This window comes from Corvus hawaiiensis, chromosome 5 (assembly GCF_020740725.1).
Source record: "Corvus hawaiiensis isolate bCorHaw1 chromosome 5, bCorHaw1.pri.cur, whole genome shotgun sequence".
Classification (NCBI taxonomy): Eukaryota; Metazoa; Chordata; class Aves; order Passeriformes; family Corvidae; genus Corvus; species Corvus hawaiiensis.
In genome coordinates, this window is record NC_063217.1 from 54,154,162 (window position 1) to 54,176,825 (window position 22,664).

General features: G+C 40.1%; 1 protein-coding gene across 2 annotated transcripts in view; it reads right to left on the reverse strand.

Annotated features, from left to right (window-relative positions):
• Positions 1 to 22,664, reverse strand: part of GRID2 (glutamate ionotropic receptor delta type subunit 2) — a 704,126-nt gene that overhangs the window by 67,025 nt on the left and 614,437 nt on the right. For both annotated transcript variants that reach the window (XR_007203777.1, XM_048304515.1), the window contains exon 14: positions 583 to 749. Coding sequence is in view for 1 of the 2 variants with exons in the window: in XM_048304515.1 (XP_048160472.1) it covers positions 583 to 749 (167 nt within the window). In the remaining variant the exon portion in view is untranslated. The remainder of the gene's footprint in view (positions 1 to 582; positions 750 to 22,664) is intronic.

The window sequence follows — 22,664 nt, forward strand, 5'->3', positions numbered from 1 at the left end:
ACAAATACTGCAAAGGCACAATACATACAATTAATTTAGTATTTCCAATCCTAATAGAAAGACAGTACCAGTAGCATCTCTAGAGATTTCACTTTTGAAACCCAAGAGATCGATTAGTATGGGGATAAGGACCTATGCTTTTGGTTTCTAATAGGGGTCTTTCCACCAAAAAATCAAATGTTCTTGTTCATTCCCTTTAGTTTTCCCATCAGTGTCCAAATTCACTTTCTTTTTCTTTAAGAAACAGCTTCTGTAATAGGAAGGATTGAGTTATGCTGACTCTCTATAACAAATGAAGCAACTCTTCCCTCATTTTCCTGCTAATGAAGTTGAGTTCATCTCATTAATGTTTTTCAAAAGAAACAAGAACAATTCAAATAAGAGCAACACAAAGCATTTTTAATGCAGTTTCTAGAAAAGTGAATAATTCAATGTCTCGGAGAAAATGAATGCCTACGCAAGAAATGAAGTGGATTGCAAATACAAGATCTTTTCCCTTCACCAAAAATTCAATTAAAAGAAGGGTCCAGAGCTGAGAGAAACCTTCCCTTCGTACCTGCTGCTCCTACTGCAAAGCCTTACCTTTGTGAGAAGACGTCTCGGTAGGGGCTGCCGTGCTGCAGGGCGATCCCATATCCTCTGTCCGCGACAGTGTTCCCGACCGTGTAGAAGGAGCACTCCACATCATTGATGGCCACGTACTCCAGCACTGCTGCGTCCCACACAAAGGCATAGTTCCCGTATTTCACCTGCAGTAAACAGAGGAAAAGCTCAGCCTACGGATGGCCAAGTCTGAAAGGAGGTCACTGCACCGGGAAATGGGGCAGTTTCAGCACAGTTCTTCAAAGGAAGTGAAGTTTGGGTGCCCAGCTGCTGCCAGCATCAAAGGTGCCCAGACACTGGTGCTATGAGGGGCTTGGGCTGAGCACCTCGGCTGAAACTGAAGAAACATGACCTGAAAACATGCCCTCAGTGACACAGTGCCATGGAGGAAATCTGACTGTCCCTTTTCAGGCAACAAAGGAAACACCATAGTCCCTCCACCAATGCTAAATTCCATGTGAAATCTTCCCCTGTTTTTATTTTGAAGTGTGAAAACAACCATTTAGAGGGAAGTTAGGTATTCCCATTGGGAGAAGCATGGGACGGTAGGCATGGCTATCCAGAGGGAAGACCACTGTTCAGAATGGTCCACATTTCAGTCATGCTTCAAGTTCTGACGGACTTCACAAACACCCATTTGTCTTATGGGTTCTTGGGTAAGATCACACCAAGTAGATTTTTTGGGATTACTTTTCTCAGCATGAGGCATTTTCACATATCTTCGAAGACTTTCACAGAACAAGATCATGCAAGCCATTTTAACTGCTTGACTAAGATAAATCCAACGAGCTCATTACACTGAAAAGCTTTTAAAGTAATATTTCCCCATCCATTCACACTTGAAAAAAATCCAGAGTTAAAAAAAAATTAAATATATGTGATGCATATGAAATTTCAGCATTTATTCAGAAGCAAGCCTTTAAAACCAGAAATTCGGTCTATACAAATCGGTGAATTTCTGCTTTCCAGAAAAATCATGTTTTTCTGAAAAAATAGTAATCTCTAGCTGCTCTACCAGACCTAGATCTTTTACAGGTTTTCTGTTTCATTGGTGTCTGTGTCAGACCAGAAGAATCACTCTGCTCTTTTCCTGCCCCTCTGCTTGGCTTCACTCAGCGCTTTCCCTGTGCTGTATTAGCCAACTAAGCTATAAAACTAGGCTGAATCCATTGCCTTTGTACATCTAATGGGAATAAATACGTGACGGCTAAGTGAAAAGTAAACAAAACACAAAAAGGCCATGTGGGGCCAGGCAATCCAGAGAGAATTCGAAACCAAGTCAGCATATCAAAGTAAGCAATGTCAGTACATCATTTAGATTAGGCTTTGACAATGTAGATTATGTTTTTAAAGACTGTTTGCCTATAAAAGTTACTGAAGCAAGCCACACCGTCTGCTTGCTCACAAGATGTAGTGCACAAGGAACGATTGCATTTGGGACACATTCCTTTTAACTACAGGCCTGGCAAGGGAATATTTCCTATTGCCATCTGTAGGCATGGCAGGGGGAGGATTTGTGCAGATTTTGGAACAGAAAGGGAGCCATATTATCTGTGGACTGCGCAGGATTTGCAGGATAAAGAAAATTCTTTTCAAAGTGCACACACAAGTGCAGGACTGGGTCAGTTTTAATCTTCAGGCTCTGAAAATAGTCAAGAATGGTTTTTTGCTCATCCCAGTGGAAGTTTAGGTCTATCTAAACAGTCAGGGACTAAGGGATAGAAGTGAATTTGAAATTAACAAACTATACAACTTGTGTGCTTGTCCTATAGGCACTGCCACTCACAGAGCTCTCCCTAGCATGGGTTGTTCTGATCCTCCTGCAGACACCACTTGAGTAAGAAATAGCATGACTGAGACAAAAGCCCTTCCTAGGAGAATTTAAAAGGATAATGACTCAGCCTGAAAAAGGACCATGATGTGCAGAGAACAAGGGAGGGAAATAGGAGACAAAAGCAGAAGATCAGAAGTGGGCAAATGAATCCTGGAAAGGATCAGATGGACTTTCTGAACAAAAGAATTAAGGGAAAGTGGGGTTCAAAACCCAAGTAATTTTACATGTGGGACATAACCTTTGAGGTGATGGAAAGAGCAGAGGGTTATGTTTTGACACCCGCTTTTTTCCTAAGCTGCCTTTTTATCATCCTAGTGCATTGAATTCACCTAAGTGCTTGTAAAGGGACTTATCAACTGCTCAGCTGGTCAGAAAAAATTCTCTTGATTTAGCTGCCTTGCTGTAAAACAACTCACAAAGAGAATATATAAAAGTGGTAAAAGCACTTACTGTCAATAATATCTGTGATGAAGTGGTATATGTAAGATCCTCAGAGCAGAGCTGATAATATCACAGTTCAGGTTCCCACGAAGATATTACTTTTCACAGATAAGATCACAGTGAGCCTCAGTTAAAGTGCATGGGGCACAAAAGAGACTGGAGAGCCAGAAGGGATCATTCCCATCATCTACCTTCAACACATGATTGCTCCATGCATTAAAATACATCCTTTTTAGCATTTCTGCCCTATTCACTTACAAATATGAGGAATTCAAAACCATGGAGTAAACCTAAGTTGCAATTGTCATGCTTGCAATCCATCTCTTTAGAGAATTACTTCTTGCTCTAACATTTTTTGTTACTTCAATTTAGTCTTACTACCTATTTATATATATATATATATATATATATGTATAACTTTCTTATGTCATTCCTAGGTATTTTTGCTCTGCAGTTCTAAATACTCAGTCACACTTTGGAGCTGACACTTTTCAATTATTGATGGATCTTTCTGTCACTTAGCCGAGCTGGATATGGCTTTCTTCCATCCTTCCTTGCAATTCTATCAGTTTGGCCCTCCCATTAGCAGTGACACTACTTTTAAACTGTCTCAAATTCTTAATTTTTATGCATGGGAGAAACACTTTTTTCACTAAGAGAGAATCAGTTTTCTAGCAGCTCTGGAGCTACAGGATTTCCTTCTTGGAATACTCTTCTTCTGAGAATTGGTCTAAACTCCCTGTCCAGGGATCTTTCACACAGCTCAAGACTGGTTTTAGCTTAAAGGACTAAGAATAAAATTTTGCTAGAGTATAGCATACCTGGAACATTGCTGGTATTTCACAGATATTTGCACCTACACTATGGAAAGAGGAGATGATGCTCTCTGTAAAAGGACAAGAGAATTTCAGAACAAAATGTCAATTAAAAACTTATATCCTTCCCTCTCTCTCCCTCTTACTATGGGAAGCACATATTTTGTAGCTCTCCAATAGCTATGTGAAAGACTTCTACTTTGGGCCTCAAAATCAACAGCAAAAATTCCAGCTCTGTATTATGAGAAAAAGTTAGGAAACTTACATTCAGCCAATTATGGGAGCTAAATGAAAGCAAAATCTCCTTGGAAAAAGAAACGGATCCATGCAACGCATGTAACTCAGTACTCGTGGAAAAACTGCGTACCTGATTCTACATTTCCTCACCATTATATTGGCCTTCTGTGCAGAGAGAACAACATTTCAGGATGGTGGCAGATCTGAATGCTGTTCACACATGGTCATGCAGCCCAGGATCACCAGGGAGGTGTTTGTAGGAGGGCAGCACATTATCATTCTGCAGCAGCCCCAGCTCTCCAGTCCACCGGGGCATGCAGAACTGACACTTCGCTCTCCTTCCCTGGGGCTTCCCGCCTGTCACTATGGCAGAGGCTAAAGAGACTTTTTGAGTATCTGATGTCTGTTGTCATAGGGGGAAAAAAAACCCCGAAACAAAACCAGGCAAAATTGAAACTGTTACTTGTTCATCAGGGTATTTTGAAGTCAAGCACCGCAGTGGTCATTAAGTGAAACTGGGAGGTGTGGTACCACACAGAAATGCTTGGCTTGACTTCATGGTCCTGTGAGCAATTCTGAAAGAGTTACTGTAAAAAGAGTTGTTACACAGAACAGGGGTCATCAGCACATAGATGGTAAAACTATTTCTGTAGGGCTGTTATATTTCTATTTTCTATCACTGAACACTTACAAAATTTTTCTTTGCTGAACCCGTGTCTGTAGATATTAGCTAAAATTTATCCTGGATGATTCCACCAAAAACCAGTTGAGTTATAAGAGGAAAACATTTAAAGCCATTGCACTGTTGCATATGCATATATTTTATGTCAAGATGGATGTGAATAGTATTTCTTGCTACAGCTAACCCGCTCATGCAGTGTAAGCTGAATAATGTATTTGTGTACAGCTCTGGCATTCTAAAAATCACATTTCTAGGTCTAGCAAATGTTAAATTTCAGAGAAAGTAATTGTAAGTAAACAACAACCAATTGCTGCAATTTTCCATACGTGTCTTCTTGGATAATATCTTTTCTGTATCTTGAATTCCTCTATAAAAGAAATACAAAGAATCGTTGTGAAAGAAAAAAAATACACAACAGATTGCAGGTTAAAAGGAACTGGCAATTTTTTTTCCTGCAGGCCTCTTTTAAATATTTCATTGTACATAAAATGTGTTAACTCTTATAAAAACAATGGAACTCATAAGGGCAGGGAAGTCTTACGTTTGAACTGATTAAAATGATATTAATTTTCTAGAGGAAAATCTTAAAATTTTTAGATAATGCTGATGAAGCCCATTTTCTTAACTCCCTGTGCCTACACCCCAGAGTCACAGTAGTGGTGCTTTTCTACTCCTTTCCATTATCAGTCAGGTGCCAACTGCTGTGCACCTTTCCCTGCCTATGAAGTTGTGAGCTGCAGTATTTGTTGTATTTTAGCTAAGGATACAAACTGACTCTTCCCCAGCACAGAAGCAGCAGCTCCAGCTCTGACTTAAACCCAGTCAAGGACATTGGTTAATCACCTGCTCCATACAGCATTTTGAGAGTCCTGTTCTCCAAGATGGACCATTCCACTGCACTGACTACACAGAGGAAAAAACACCATCCAGTGCTTCTAGCTAGACCTTTGCCCATCAGTGTGGAGCTGAGACTTTGGCATGTATAAATACATAAATGAAATTTTTGATACACTCTTGCCATGTTCAGCAAGTGTGCAGCAGCTACAGCTTGCAGAGGGATGTGCTCCTCTCTACAGCACAGCCTCACCAAGGCTGCTATTACACAAGGAATGAAGAAGAGGGGAGAAAATTGAGTGAACATTTGCAAATAGATGAGTGAAAGCTGGTATACGTAGTGTGGATATTGTACTCCAAAATGGGAAAAGGAAAAGATGAAATCTGAGGCGGAAGCCTAAATCTAGATTTTCAGATTGTCAGATGTTGGCAGACAGGTTGATGGCATTCACAAGAGAGGGTTTTTTTCAGCAGAAGGGAATGGAAACACTTTCCATAATCCTCTTGCAAGAGGCCAATTAAGTTGTTGTTTATCGGACTGCAGCAGAAGTCAGATCTTCTGCCTTCAGAGAAATTCTCATTTGCTAATTTGTTTTCCTCAGGGGACCAAGGCTTCAAGTCTTGGTTTTGTTCACAAAGGGCACAAATTCATCTGACTTCTGTTTGGATCCCAGTGAAATAAAACCTTACATTTCAGCTTTGTTGAATAGATCCCAATAATTTACAAAAGTAAATCATTCTGTACATCCAAATTGCAATTTTGGAGCTTCTTGCCCCACTCTCCCTTGCAGGACAGCGCGTGTGGCTGATCTGCATAACTTAAGACTGAAATGCAGTCATGCATTTAGGGAATCTGAATCTGACCAACAGCTCTCTGCAGTGCAAGACAGGAGCTGGACTCCCATGATGGTATTAGAGCACAGAATGAAAATTCATATTTTTTATATATATATATATATATATATATATATATATATATATATGTATATATAAGAAACTCATCAAGGTAACCAGCTACTACTACTACTACTACTACTACTACTACTACTAGTACTATCACCACCTTTAGTATGTAATTTTGCAGGGCCTATAGAAAATTATTTAAGTTCAAGGGCTACTATTTGAAAAACATTGAAGTGTATTCTTTGTACTTATTCAAACAGAAAATGCAGAATAGTTTCTAAAAGCATCATTGAGCCCAGGAGAAAACAGCAGCAGAAATGAAACACCTGGGAAGCTTAGGGGAAAAAAAAGGAGATTAGAAATCCCAGCCTCATCTCTTCTTCAGTATGAAGTTTATCTTTCATTACAGTGTCTTATCAGGTGGAATGACATGTCTATTTGTTACTTATAAAACTTAGTAAGGAAAAGCATTAATTCCTCATATGCAGCCTGCCATCAACTTCTTGAGAAAAGCCTCATGATCACATGTTCACTTGTTGCACTGGGCAGACCTTGAATAATTCATCCAGAATAAGAATTACTCAGGTATGAGAGCTCTGTAATGAGAGGGCACCACAGTGTCAGAACTTTCCCAGTGCTCAGTGCTGTCACATTTTGCCATTGTAATTAAAGGTATCTTGTAAGTTAACACGAAAGAAAACAACAAGCAGAGCAAAACAGTGGAGGCCAACTGAAGGTACAGTTCTGAGGGTGGGGGGAGAACAGAGCCAGCTGCCTCTTCAGGTGATCACAGCAAAGCACTAAAAAACCAGCAGATCATGCTGATCACTGACATGCAGCTGAACCACAGGTTCGCTACAGCAAACATTCATTTCAGATGGAAGAGACACAGCAGAATAAAACAAATCCCAGCAAAGCAGGCCTTTGAAAGGTAAGGAAGAAATACCTTTTTTTTATTATGCCAGCTTCTCACTTATTCTTTGGCAACCAAGTGCTGCAGATAGCAATACATACTGTTTTAAGAGTATCACTAGTGAAGGTCATATAGAGAAATTATATGAAAGCACTTCAGAAAATTAGATCTGTGGTAACCAAGTGGCAGTCTCAATAATGAGGCAACTTTAAACCAAATGTTGCTAAAGGCATCCCCCTCTTCTGATAAATTAATATTTTTGTGATAGTTAATTCCCTATAAAAGAACATTTAAATGAGGAAACGTACATGGGTCAATACTCCTCATTTGGGTGGAAAAAAAAATTGTGGATTGACGTACCATGGAGAAGCTAAACAGAGGTAAATTTAGAAAAGCAGAATTCCTCTTTATATTAAATCAATCCAGTATGATGCTCACTGAAGGGTTCTTGTCCCCCTTCTTTAGAATAGAAGCCTAACTGCAATTCTTGGGCAGCATTCCTTTTTCAAAGACACACTTACTGAATACCAACTGCAAGGAGAGAAAAATCATTAAACGTCAAAAAACTACTCATCAAAACCATTCATCAGTTGAAAAAGAACTGTAACCACAAGAAAAATCTTTGCAAAACTACCAGTGATACTGAAAAATTCTTTTTTGAAATTCTATTTTGAAATAATAGTTTCGTTTTAGAAACTTATTTTAAAGAAACTGACTTACCTTTCAGTTTTTTATATTCCTTGTACATGAGCCCTGGCCACTTTCCTAGTGGTAATAGGATTCAAGATGTCCCACTATTCACACAAAAGAATTTAACTACCTTCTTTTGAGCCATTGTATTCTTCTCTTTTTGATAAGCATCTCCTGCCCAGATTTGGATGGAGCCAGCTTGGTCAAGACACAGTCTCTCGAGCTTCAAAAGAAAAGCTTCCCAGCCCCTCTTTTTCACCTATCTGAAATTACACTGCACAGCAACTTAGCATGTTTCCCCTCATTTTGATGACCTGCAGGAGACAAGAAGCACTAACTGCTGGCAACCCGCACAAGCTTGGGCTGAAGCACGAAGGAGGAGGTTTGGATCATGAAGCTCAGTGCTTCCATATCCATTTGCTTGCATACAGACTTTGCTTGTCTCAAAAGCCTCCTCTTCCTTTGGAGAACCTGCATGAAACCACTTATCTTCTCTGGCAGTTAATCTTCCCCCGAAGTGCAGCAGGTCATGTGGCCACGGAAAGAGGCAAACAGAGATTTGTCCCCACCCCTTCAGGTTTCTACCTTTCAGCAACCCCTGGCATCTGCTTTCCCTGGGAGCTCAATAAAGGCTACCATAGGGTGTCTCTGAGTACTTTTGGAAGACTGTAAGTTCAGGCTGCTGCACAGACTGGTTCCTAATGTCACCACACCATCCCTTGTCACTGCCTTGTCAGGTCTTTGGAGACCCCACTGCTGAATGCATTTTGATTCGTGCAAGAAGGTGCTTTGAACCCACAGGAAAAGAGAACATTACAGATTTGAGCCATCAAAGTTTTCTCTTTCTTTTGCGGTTTAGGACCCATGGAAGACATCAGGAGCTGTGGGAGGGGAAAGAAGACCAGTGCAGTCACATTTTTTACTCAGTTCAGATTGCCTTCTTGCTATCACCCTGCAGACAACTGAGAAGATGACACAACAGAACTTGTCCCATAAGGTCCCTGTAAGTCTTGAAGATGACTCCTGTCTCTGCTGCCCTCCCTGCAGCAAGCCTACAGCCCCTGCTTGCAGTCACAAACTAGGAAGTCAAACCCCTCACATAAAACAGTGAATACAAAGGATGCTGTTAAGAGTCATTCACAATGCACAGCCAGGCAGAGCAAGGCCAGGTAGAGGAGCAGGCACCCAAGTTCTGTATGTGTAAAGGTAAATCAAGATGTAAACAGTGTCCAGAAGGAGTTTCAAGTTCAAGCAGCACTCAAAACAGTTCAACAGCTCCTGAGCACTCTTCACAGCCAACTAGGGATTTTATGTTTACTGCCACTCTAATTTCAGGTGATAGTTGGGCTTTTGCATCTTTACAGAGTGAAATACTTACAGCCTTTGCCTTCAAATGTACACAGACCAGTTCATCTCTGGCTACAGGCATTTCCACTTATCCAGGGCTGTAACATTCATTTGGCACACCTTTGTAAATAACAGATGAAGTGCAAGTCACACACTTCCATTATATTTGCTTTTAAATCATCCTGATCTGCCCACACCATAGCTCAGATGCCAGGAATCAGTTTACAGATGACAGAACTGAGAAACAGTTGCCAAACATCAACTGAAAATAAACGAATTACTGAAAAACAATCACTTGTGCTGGAGGAGTCATTCAGGACTTGTATTTTTCATGATTTTTAGTCCCTTCCTTCTCTTGAAACAGGAATCAACAGAAATTCCTGGGCAGGACACTTGACACAAACTCAGAGATGTAATTTTAAACACAGACCTTTTGCTTGGTGAAAGTGATAGATTGAGCTGGACAGAAATTAGTTATCTTTCGGCACAAGGAATTTCAAAATTTTGAATTAAGGAAAAATATCACCAAAACCAGTAAAAAAAAATCCAAACTGGAGAATATTTTTATTCCAAAAAGTTGACTTCAATCTGAATTACTTTCCTGCCATGGATTAACATTTCAAAATGAAAAAAACCCCACTTTGATCAAAAAGAGATAGTCGTTGAATATGAAAATACCCTATGATGACATGTTGACAATTTTAGTGCTTTTGAAACTATGCAGTATTTTATAAAAATACTTATCCTTCCTTACACAGTTTCAGTTTCAATTATGATTATATTCCAGTGAATAAATCCCTAATGATAGCTCACTCTGGTTTACTTGAGCCATGTTTTTAGGCATCTTAAAAAAATCTAAATATGTATAAATAGAATCATCAAGGCAATAAGAAATTGTATTTCCTGCTCCACTACTGATTTCCTGTGAGTCTAATGAATCATGGAGACTGATGTCGCTTTATGTGTTGCTCAAGACTCTCAAATTCAAACTTGGACAAAGTATGCTGAGAAATCTCATTATATCATAAACAAGGATAGTTCTTTGGTAAACATACATTATAATTAGTCACCCAGTCTTACTTATTTTCTTAATTTGAATTTGATGTGTATACCCCGTGTCACTGGGTATACAAATAGAATACAATTGGGTTAAAATCAAGTACTTGTTCTAGTCCTACCCTGTTAATAAAAATGCCAAGGTATCTTTGAGAGAAGTCATGAGAAAAGTAAAGTACTTATGTAAGAGAAAAAAAAATTTCATCATGTAATCAGAGCTTATTTGCCATCTTAAAATGAAGTAGCATTTCAGCTGGAATTAGGAATATCAACTGAGATTTTCTTAGTTAGAAAATTCCCTTGCAAATCAGGTATTTGTGCATGCAGTGTTGGCAGCTAAGTGCCCACCTAATCATGTACATCAGTAAACATCTTACTTGAGTGAATGAAGTAATTTCATTAGGTAGCACCAAACAATGGGAAAGGAAGTTGAAAAACACATGCAAAAGAATCCTAAAATAATGAACTTGATATTCTAGCACTTAATCTAAAGTGTAGCGGGTATCACCCAGCATCTGATGGCTTGAAAAAGGCCACTACCTTGTTAGGAAATGTAATCTCATCAGTGTTGTCTTATTTATTTCACTGAAAACCAAGTTGGACTATGTCTATGTAAAGAAGGAATATCTAAACTGCTGTTCCTTGTTAGTTACATTTGTATCACAATGTAACTTTAAAATAATTTCTCTTTCAGAGCTCTCCCATGAGAAGGACAGTGTATTGGATACATACATACTAAAGTTAGGGAAGAACTGCAGTTTTTCCTCTGGCTTTCAAAAAATTAGGTACTTCATTTCACAGGAACATGTGAGCTGCCAGCACAGTGGCAAGGGTGGAAAAAGACCTTAACTGACTGCCAAAACAGAAAAATAATAATTTAAGTGCCCAGTTCTATATTATTGGCATGCTCCTTGTTCCTTCAGTATGGATTTTTAAATAGAAAATGATGAAATCAATGGGGTTTTTTTTACTTTTTAAGGGAGATACTAAAGGATGCTGCACAGCTTCTGCCACATTGGTGATAAGTACCTGACTAAGTTTTCAGGAAAATCAGCTGCATGCCTGCATCTGTACAAACAGCCAGTGCAGTGCTCTGGGTGCAGATACAGCTCCTTTCTGTGTGCACTTCTATTAAAACATCGTACTGCACACACGTGGGCTCTTCATCTGAAAAGATCATCCCTTCAGACACAAAGGGAAAGCACGATTCCTACAAATCGACATCTATGTCAAGTCCAATATAGTATCATTGTTGCTACATCACTCATGTTCAATTTTGGAAAAACTTTAATTCACAAGATGTATATAAGAAAGCAGAGCAAATACAATGCCAGAAAAATATATCCTCCTTTATCTTATGTATGACATATCTGTGAAGAGCATATTGTATTGTAGCTGAAGAAGATTAAACCACAATAATATTTTCTCTTGTCTCTTTTAAAACTTCTTTTTATTCTTTTTGTCATATTTCAAATTATTTAGAGCTGAACAATGCAAGCACAATGGGAATCTGAGACCCAGTACAGGCATCTACATTTGGCAGCTAGTGAATAACTAATAGTCAGTTCAATGGGCTTACTCTGTACCTACATGGGGCACACACCAGAACCTAGGTCTGGCAATGTATGGGCTGAATGAACTGAGATAAATCACAGACTGTAAAAATATGACAACAACCTAGTAAAAAACAAAGAACAGAAATCTAGAAATTGAGAATAACATGATAAAGATGAGATCAAAACTGCAGCTGCAAAATTTAGATAAAACTTGTCATGGAGTGTTAGAAATGCCTCATAGCTTAAAAATTTTAGGGTAGAAATAAATAAAATAATATAAATAAATAATATAAATAAAATAAATAACTAAAATAAACTGAAACCTGTATAGAAGGTGTGCAATATAAATCCTGAAAGGATATGGTACAATTTGATGCAGTATCAGCCCAAAAGTGTACCATGTGAAACTCTATGGGGACTGAAGAAACTCCACCAGGCCTAGGACTACTACTAGAAAGAAATTCAAAACAAACCTTCTGCAAGCTTCTCTGTTATTTGGTTGTGATTTGTCCTCCTTCAGCCAGGAATGGATCTGGATGTGATATAACGTTATGTTAAGTAATTCTTGTTGTCATGAGATTTCCCCTTTGTAACTCTGTTCACAAGGTCGGAAACAGCCAAGTCAGCTTCCAATTGGTGAATGGAAATAGAAATTGAGCTGAAGTCTACCACTGACTGCTTTCAATGGATGCCAAATTTGAGCTAAAGAATTTTCATGTTGGCTGTAGGGAGAAATTAACTTTGAAGATAGGAGAAAGGATGTGGTAGAAAGACAGAGAAAACGTTTGATGGGATGTCCTACGAAGGTGGAGAAGCCAGCTGATTAGAGGCTGAATTGGGCAATTCAAGATCTTGAAAAGCAGAACACTAGTTTGGGAGGAGAGAGGTACTGCAAGAAGCATAGCAAAATCCATCAGATATGATGAATTTATGTGATCTTTAGTTACAAGCTTGGCTGATATTTCCACTCCACTAAACTTCATCTAAATTTTGCAAAATCACTACAGTGTCTAATAAGGTGGGGAGATTCTCAACACCACACGAGAGGATGTATTTAGAAGTACAATTTTCTAACTCAAGATTGCTATTGGCATCTATCAAAAGACAAAATAATACCCTGAGTATTTTCCACAACTGTTGTAATTAACAAACATATGCTATATGTCATTACATTAGCCAGAATTTTGTTATGAGCTCTTTTGAATTACTTCTGGGTTTGCCTAGTTCGATTCTCTTCTAAAATCTCATATTGCTCTGCTGTCTTTGCTGTGTTCCATCTGCTGCTCACTTTGTTGGATCTGAAACGATTTAATGATCGCTCTAATCAAGAATAAGATACTGTTTAAATAAAACCATCTCCTTCATTTAGCTTTCAGCACAACCATTGCATAATCAAAGAGGTTCAGTTTAGTAACAGCATGATCTGAAGGACTGAAAGCACTTTGCAAACATTCATTTATCGATGCTCACGTTTTCTTTTTGTGAGGAAACATTCCTGCCTTTGCTGGTTACACCTGCCCTGTGTGCACCTACATTGTTGTGTGTTGCCTCCTGACTATGCTGTGAACCACAACATTTGGACTCCAAGAGATTCATACAACAACTTGTGCATAAAGACATCACTGGAGAAGAATTGTAGCACTTAAGGCCAAAATTTTGATCCTGAAGATATTGCTGCTTATAACCACCTAATTTTTTTCATGCCAAATTCTGCTTTTGAGCATGCAGTAGCTGTGGGCCTCCCCTCTAAGAGGGATGAGCAGACTGGTGTCCTCTCCCATATCAATTCCCAGTGAAAACCCATGAATGAGGTGAGTGGGTACTTGTGCCCATTGAGAGGCCCAGTCCAGCAGCTTTCAAGTGCATACTTGAAGTGTCACATAAAACACAACCACGCTCAGAACTCCTGCCATGTGTGAAACAAAATGTAAAGATTTTCAAACTTGGATTTGTCACATTTTTCTGACTACATGCAGTTTAAAAAGCAAGTCCATGCCATTTCTCCATGCTGCAGGACACAAATCATTGTTTTCGGCGTCTTCCCGTGGTAACAAATTCAGACCATTTGGAATCAAGTTATGTTGCAGTACCTTGGATAATCACAAGACATGTCCTGGCCATCAATCTCTTATAAAACAGAGTATAAAGAACTGCATTCAGGACTGAATGGAAGACTGAAATTTAGGGGTTCCCTGGGAATTTGTATTACAGACTGTCAGGGACAAGACTCACTGATGGGAAGGTGCTATGTCCTAGATTTGTTTACTCACAGGTTGAGAATTCTTGCTAGAAATATATTTGTGTTTGTTTTGACTGGGATAGTTAATTTTCTTTGTACTAGTTAGTATGGGCTATGTTTTGGATTTTTGCTGGAAACAGTGTCAATAGCACAGGGATATTTTCATTATTGCTGAGCAGAGCTTCCACCATGTCAAGGGCTTTTCTGCTCCTCCCACCACCCCACCAGCGAGGAGAGTGGGGGTGCAGGAGGAGTTGAGAGGGGACACAGTGGGTACAGCTGACCCCAGGGTATCCCACACCATGTGACATCATGCTCAGCATATAGAGCCAATGGAAGAAGGAGGAAGGGGGGAACATTCAGAGTGCTGGTATTTGTCTTCCCAAGTACCTGTTACACGTGAGCCCCGCTTTCCTGGGGATGGCTGAACACCTGCCTGCCTGTGGGAAGTGGTGAATGGATTCCATGTTTTGCTTTGATTGCTTGTGTGGCTTTCTCTTTATTTATTAAACCATCTTTATCTCAAGCCATGAGTTTTCTCACTTTCACTCTGCTGATTCTCTCCCCTGTCCTGAGATGAGGGAGAGTGACAGAGTGGCTGTGTGGGGTTGTGATGCCAGCTGGGGTCAAACCTTGACTGCATTACAGGGAAATCCTGCTCTGAAGTCAGAGTGATAAAACAAAACAATCTTCTACCCTTTGATTGATGCTATGACCAGAACCCTTGCAGACTTTTATAATGCAGTTGCTTATCTACTGGGTTTTTCATTACAGATGCATTGTGTTCTCCACCCATCTTGATACAGCCCCTGGGATTGATATCTCTCCCTCTCTTACATTCAGCAGGGAATGGGGTCTGGTTTATTTGATTAAACAGCCCTTCTGCAAACAGCCATAAACACCAATCAGCCCCCATGCAGCGGGAAAGCTTTAGAGCTGGGAATAGTAAACAACTCTCTCCTGCCATTGTAATTCAGGAAGGGAGTTGTGCAGCCTATCTAGAGCAGTTATTTCATGCAAAAGAATAGAAGAATGATATGTGATTTCAGCCTGGTTAAAATGCTTCTTAAAATACTCCACGTGGCACTTTAATCATCTCCTTCCATAGCTTGGCTCTTGAAAAGAAACTCATTTATTGTAGTCACATTTTCAAACTGGACAACTCTGCCACCTAATTCAAATGCAAAGAGACATAAACTGCTTGATGGCAATTTAACTAAAGAGAATAAATGGTGAGAAAAACCCGATTATAACTACTCCTCAGCCTGAGGAAAGATTTTGCTTATTTAACAGAAGAATTTTAGCTTTATTTTTAGTTGACACACTTTAGGAAAACCCACTTGCCTACCTGGCAATAACTATGGAAAAGCAAAGCACCCCCAAAAGCCTTTGCTCATGTCATGACACCAGACTGTAGTGAAGCCTGACAACATGTGCAGAAGAGACTTTCTGCTTACTGCAATTATCCTGTAAAGCAATAACCCCCTACCTCCCAATCTCAGGATTTTGTTGGCATGAGTATGGTTTAAGCCCACAAACGTTAATCATAGGTTCTGGCATGCTGCAGAGTAGGACAGCAATTACTTTTGAGTAGCAACTATCTAGTTTGAACCACCAGACCTGCTCCAAACTGGTCCTCGTTCTCCTCTCTCCCTCCTTAAACACGATATAAGCATTTCTTTTTCTCATAACACTGTGAATAAATGAATAAGCTTAAGTGACTGAAATAAATCAATAAAATGATATACTCCAACAAAATGCAGTTTTACTAGAGTATTTCCCACTATGTATAATGAAATGACTGTCAAAAAGCAGCCAACAACAAAAGTCTGCTCAGTCTCTAGCCAGGTGTTTTCAGATTAGATATAAGAGCTCTCTCTGGCTGTAAAACTTCTATGTGCAATTAAATGCACAGAGCTATTTAGAAGAACAGACTTGGAGCTTGTAGAACAACCACCATTTTGGGGATGTATAGGGTTCCTCTTCTGTATTTGAAAAATTACACATTTTTTGTGTTTTATTTCTCTCCATGGTATCTTAAACTGTCCTGTTTTGAAACTAGGATGACTTTAAGGGCAATCAACTGTTTTAATTATATCTTCTGATACTTAGAGGCTTGATACTTATACATGTTAGAGATTAGAAAGGTTGATTTTCCCAAGTATTCTGCGAGTGATTTTTAGTTTGCAATTTAATTTTCCTGCACCATTCTTAGTACTTCACTAGCCTGTCATTGCCTACCAGTAAGTTTATTAATGCATTGACTATTTAAGGATGATATTGTAAAAAGTTGCTATTAGAGCAGATGCAGGCTCTCCTCATCTATCCACTTTTTCTTTTCTATGACTTCCAGCTGTAAGAGTATTAGAAAGGAAAAATTCTGAATCATTTCATGAGGAGCTATAAAGTGTCTTACAGTGGAGATTTCCTACAGATCTACTCACTGCAATTGCATTTGCTGATCTCTGGAACAGACATTTTGTTTAGTAATAAGTTGTTGAACAGAAATTATCTAAAGCTATCAAAACTGTTTTATGAATGATTGATATAGCAGCTCCAAAAACATGAAACAAGATCCCTCTGTTACCTCTTGTCCTCTCATGATTTCAGACTCACAGCCTCACAGTCAAAGTCGTGCTTTAAGGCTGGAACATAGGGGATGTATAAAATGCACTCTTTCTCATTATTTCTGTTCATCTCTCTTTTCTATTGCATATATCCTTTAAACAGCCTTACATTCAATCCCATCATTTACATTTGTTAATGCATCCTGAAGTATTTCGGTATTATTAAAATATGTTAATACACAAAAATGATAGCTGGAAACGTTAAAGCAAGAAAGTGAATACATTACCAAGTTCTGTGCCTGGAGCAAGAGTGTGCTCTCCTGCCTCCATCTATTGATTATTAGACAGAGCCTGCATCTCCCTCGTCTGTGTGTGATACATCCCCAGAGCAGCCCACCACACTATGAGCCAGCAACCCGGCTTCAAAGTCGGAGTTTGGGAATGCTTCATCTGATTGCAAATGGAAATGGTTGCACAGATCAACAGTGAAACACTGTAAGGCAGTGGAGATAACAAAGGGGATGTGTAACAGTCTGGAGAGGTGAAGGGTGGAAAGAAGAAAGGAATTAGCTGGGGAAAAGTTGGAGTAGCTGTTATCCAAACAGAAAAGACAGAGGGTCAAAAAGCAGACAAATGAAAAAGTAAGAGGGAAGAAACCAAATGAAGTGAGAATTCAGAAGGAAAAGAACAAGCAGAGGTTGCTGGAGCTGCGTAGGAGTCTGTGTAGTCCCCAGACACTCTTGGGAGGGTGATGTTATTAATCTTCATGAACCTAGAAATGTTACAGAACCTCTGCAGGAAAAGCACTAAGTTAATGGAGATAAAATGGAGAAATAAGAGCTCACAGGACCAGAATAACAGATGCCTGATAACTTTCGTGTTCCCTGTGGCCAAACAGGAGTGCTCCAAATGCCAAACTACTCTTCTTTGTCAGGCATTTTGTAGAGTTTTTCTTTCTTAGGACAACGAGAATGCAAAATGAGGTAGCAATTTTTGACAGAACTTTTCCATTGATGCTTTTTAAAAAGGGATCTGGAACTAGATTTGGGCACAAAAGAAAATTTGTGGTTGCTGAACTACACAAATTCAAATCTTTTGTCATCCTCCCATAGGAAAATATCTGCAAGAAGTGACCTGAAGAAGTAAAAGAATTACTTAGAGTAGGACATTTTGCTCATCCCAAGTTTTGCTTCCTTACAGGTTGCACAAACACGACCCATATCTGATGTGACCAGACTAGGAAAACATATGCCTGGGAGTTTGTAACTTCCATCAGGAGTCCCTCTTGTTTAATAAAGAGCAATGAATGTGCTACTCAAAAATCCAAAGAATGGAAAATCCCTCCACAAGCCGCTGGCACAGGAGGAGGTTCACTGCTCTGCAGGCACCTCAGCACAGTTTGCTCATCTCTCATCATACAGTTTTTGGTCATTTAAAGCTGTTGGTCACAACCTTTTTTCCCAAAGCAATGCCACAGACTGAACAGCCTGAGAAGGTAGTGGATCAATTTTTACCAACAGCATTAGAGGTAGATTCATGGGTTGGAAAAATTCCAAACATTTATTATCTAGCAGAAGTTTCCTTGCATTGCTTTTTCATTATATATATCCAGCATGTCTTCACTGTAAGATGCCACACCAGGACCAACATCACTCTAGCAGCAGGACCCAAATAACAACTGAGACCTTACAAAACTGACCCCTCAGTATCTTTCTGCCCCAAAGAATCTGCATCTCCCAAACCCTTCCTGACCTCTGCAGCCAATAAACTTTGGTTTTAATTGAGAGAGCAACATGCAGCAGAATTTCACTTTGCTACAAATAGATCTGTAAAGACATTTCCAATCTTGTACTCTTTAATAAATCCCGTGTGTTACTCAGGAGATGGTTTGTAACAGCACCCAGGAGAGCTGTTTCTCTTTCAGACCTCTCCCCTGCTAATGCATAATAAATGCATTCATCACCTACTAAATACTCACAACCCTTTTTATAGAATATGACAACAGCATTGCTCTGTTAGATGTAAATATACACAAACTAAGCTACTCATTTGTAGGGGTGGGTTCAGCATCCTTTTCTGTTTATACCATCCTTTCTAAAAGGTGTCTCCCTAACACTGAGTGTGACCAGCTCCGAAAAATTAGGCAACAAATAATACTAGCAAAAAAAATTCCTGTGAGCATTATCCCGACATGCTCATACTCAGCTTTTACAACCACTGACTGAAAATGCATGCCTTTTCTTAAATTAGTTCCTAATTGTCAGTTTTCTTACTCCCTGATACCTTCCAAAATTTTTGATCCTGTAAAAATCCCAGCTTCAGGACAGAACTTGGAATTTCAACAATTAATCACCTGCCAGTGCAAATGAAAGCAGCATTCATACTGCTTAGTTATGCATAAATTTAAAGTCTCCCATATATAATGCTTGAGATGATGCTATTCAGATGTGATAGGGGCATGGAAACAAATGTGGATACATACTGGTCTGGCAGCAATTCCCAAAGTGCTCAGGACCAGAAAAAGGCACCAGAAGATACAAAGTCCTCACACACGAAGCCACAAGCAGTTACTCCACGTGTGGTGGTCGAGGTACCCTCTCCATCAGAGTGCAGTGTTCCCACCTTCCCTACCTATCAGACACATCCAAAGTTCTCCAGAAATAACAAAAAACCCCAACCAACCAACAAAAAAACAAAAAAGGAAACTCCTATTTGTTATCTCAACAGCTAGAGACTGGGGGCTATTAACACAAAATTAGTGCTACATTTTGCATGTACATAAGGATTATTTTAGACCAAATGGCTGGCAGTGCACCCTGGGCCTGATAGTGGCAGCTACCCCTACACTCCTACAGAGCTGGTCTTCTGCCATCAGGACAGGGATGCACTACAGACATTTTGCTCATAAGTCCATCTTAATTAGCCCAGTTCTACATAAGAAAAAAATCAAGTGAAATCTCCACTCTCAAAGAAATCAGTTTTCCCCTCTGGACTGTTCTGGCCTGTAAAAATAGGGCTCCAGGGTTAGACACAGGCCAAGGTGTGAAGTACTGAGCTTTGCATTTGGCCATCAGGATGAAGGATGGGGACCACAACCCCATCCCATGTTCACTCCTCAAAGGGCTGCCATCTATCCTTTCTCCAGCTGAAAAGTCTGAACTCAGCTCTCTGCAAAATGCAGTTCTACAGGACTGAAGCAAAATTAGTTCCTCAGGGTATATTTTGCTGTGTCTTATTTTTATTTCCATTTCTAGTCAAGGAATACGATCTTAGTTTGGTAGGTACTGTACAAAATAAGCCACCAAGAAAAATAGGATGCCATCTTAGGCACTCCTGACCACTCTCTAGAGAAGAAAATTGCCTGTCTACAATAGCTAGGAAAGAAACTTGGACACCTAAATTAGACACCTCAAGTTACACATGATGGGGGTATACTTATAGCCATTGACAGATCAAGGTGAAGCAAGGTTTTAAGAAAGAATTATCTTTGAACAGAAGATGGGATATATCTGTGGGAAGAGCCCTAAATAACCAAGTTTTCAGGCAAACAAGCATCTAAAAACAAGCAGAAAACTTCAAGATTAGAAACTACCTCTGAAATTAATGCAATGATGTTGTTGTTAATCAATGAGAAAATTCAAAAGAAATATGTAGCTGGCACCACTGAATCTGGAGAAACTGAAGAATAACATGGAGAAATTGCTCAATAAAATCTTATTTCCCCCCTCTTTTTTTTATATTGTGTCAGACTGTTATGAACTTTTAGTTCCCATGCTCATCTTTTGAAGTTAGGCTGTAGCTCTCCTCTGAGGATGAAGGCTGAAAGGTCAGGCACAGAGAGTTTGTTTTTTGAGAGATACTATTCATCTGATAATGGTGGTGTTCATTAATTTAGTTCATTCTGGGGGTACAGTAGTTCTTTGGTTTCCCCCACATCCCATCTATGCCAGTATTTAGATGATTACAGTGTGCATTCCTCTCTCCCCCCTGATTTGGCAGCTATAAAATAAACCAAAGGGAGGGAAAGAGCATAAAGAAGCAACAAAACAGAGCTCCTCAGCTGATGGGTACCGATCATAGCACACCAGGGACCTGGTTGTCAATGTTTTTGTTACTGTAATAACAAAGGGGAGTGCTCAGGAGTTTGAAGGAAAGACATGACTACTGTCTTGAAGGAAAACATACCTTACAGAAGGGTCCTTAGAGAAAGCATAAAGATGCCTGCTTGAAAAAGGAGTTGCACTGGAAGCTCACACAAACGATTTCCACCTCAGAAATGAGAACGCTACAGGGAGAGTCAGAATTCACCATGAAAGGCCTTGAAAGTCAAGGCAATTTTATTTATTTATTTAATTTTTACCCAGGAGCATTTTCAATGGAACTAAATGGAAAAAAAATTCTTTATAGAGGCCCTAGAAAAGAACACTGGAAACTACTGAAGTGACAGGCTGGAGGTCGTATGGACAAAACGTAGACATGTCATGGAAAGTAAATTGGCAAGACTTAAATAGACACACCAGCAATAGAAAGCCACAGGAAAGAAAATTTAAAATGACGAAGTCAGCTTCTGTAGGCTGAAGGTTGAACTAAGTGGTCAGACATGAACAGACAGCAGAGGAAAAACACACAAATTTTATTTCAGATGAAAGAAGCTCAGCTCAGTTTAAGAGAAGTAAAACTTCAAGTTGTCTTCGTGGAGCCAATTTGTTTGGACTTAAGGGACAGGGATAAGCTATAGATACAAAAGAATATGGTCTTGGATGTAGGATGGCCCACAAACATTTCAGAACAGGAATGTCTCCACCAACCAACAAGAAGGAGACGCAAGCTCCCCTAGGTGCCATAGGCTTTTGGAGGATGCATATTCCTGAGTACAGCCAGATTGTGAGTCCTCTTTATTTGGTAACGCACAAGAAGAGCAATTTCCATTGGGGCCCTGAACAGCAACAAGCTTTTGCCCAGATCAAGCAGGAAATCGCTCACGCTGTAGCCCTTGGCCCAGTTAGGACAGGACCAGAGGTGAAGAATGTGCTCTACTCTGCAGCCGGGAACAATGGTCTGTCCTGGAGCCTCTGGCAGAAGGTGCCTGGTGAGACTTGAGGTCGACCACTGGGATTCTGGAGCCGAAGATACAGAGGGTCTGAAGCCAGCTACACTCCCACAGAGAAAGAAATCTTGGCAGCTTATGAAGGAGTCCAAGCCGTCTCAGAGGTAATTGTCACTGAGGCACAACTCCTCCTGGCACCTTGAGTACCGGTGCTGGGGTGGATGTTCAAAGCAAAGGTTCCCTCTACCCACCATGCCACCAATGCCACATGGAGCAAATGGATTGCTCTCATCACACAGTACGCCTGTATTGGAAAACTGAATCGCCCTGGGATTTTGGAAATAATCACAAATTGGCCTGAAGGTGAAAACTTTGGTCTCGCTGATGAAGAAGAACAAGAACAAGTGACACGTGCTGAAGAAGCTCCACCGTACAACCAACTGCCAGCAGAAGACACACGCTACGCTCTTTTCACTGATGGCTCTTGTCGCATCGTAGGGATGAAACGAAAGTGGAAAGCAGCCATATGGAGTCCCACACGACGGGTTGCAGAAGCTACTGAAGGAGCAGGTGGATCAAGCCAACTCGCTGAACTCAAAGCTGTTCAACTAGCCCTGGATATTGCTGAAAGAGAGAAGTGGCCAAAGCTCTACCTCTACACTGATTCATGGATGGTAGCCAATGCTCCGTGGGGATGGCTGGAAAAGTGGGAAAAAGCTAATTGGCAGCGTAGGGGAAAACCAATCTGGGCAGCTGAAGAGTGGAAAAACATCACTGCCTGAGTAAGAAAGCTGGTTGTGAGAGTCCGCCATGTAGATGCCCATGTCCCCAAGAGTAGGGCTAATGCAGATGAGGAGGACCCTTTGCTCCCAGGAAAGGAGAAGGGCCTCTGTTCTTAGA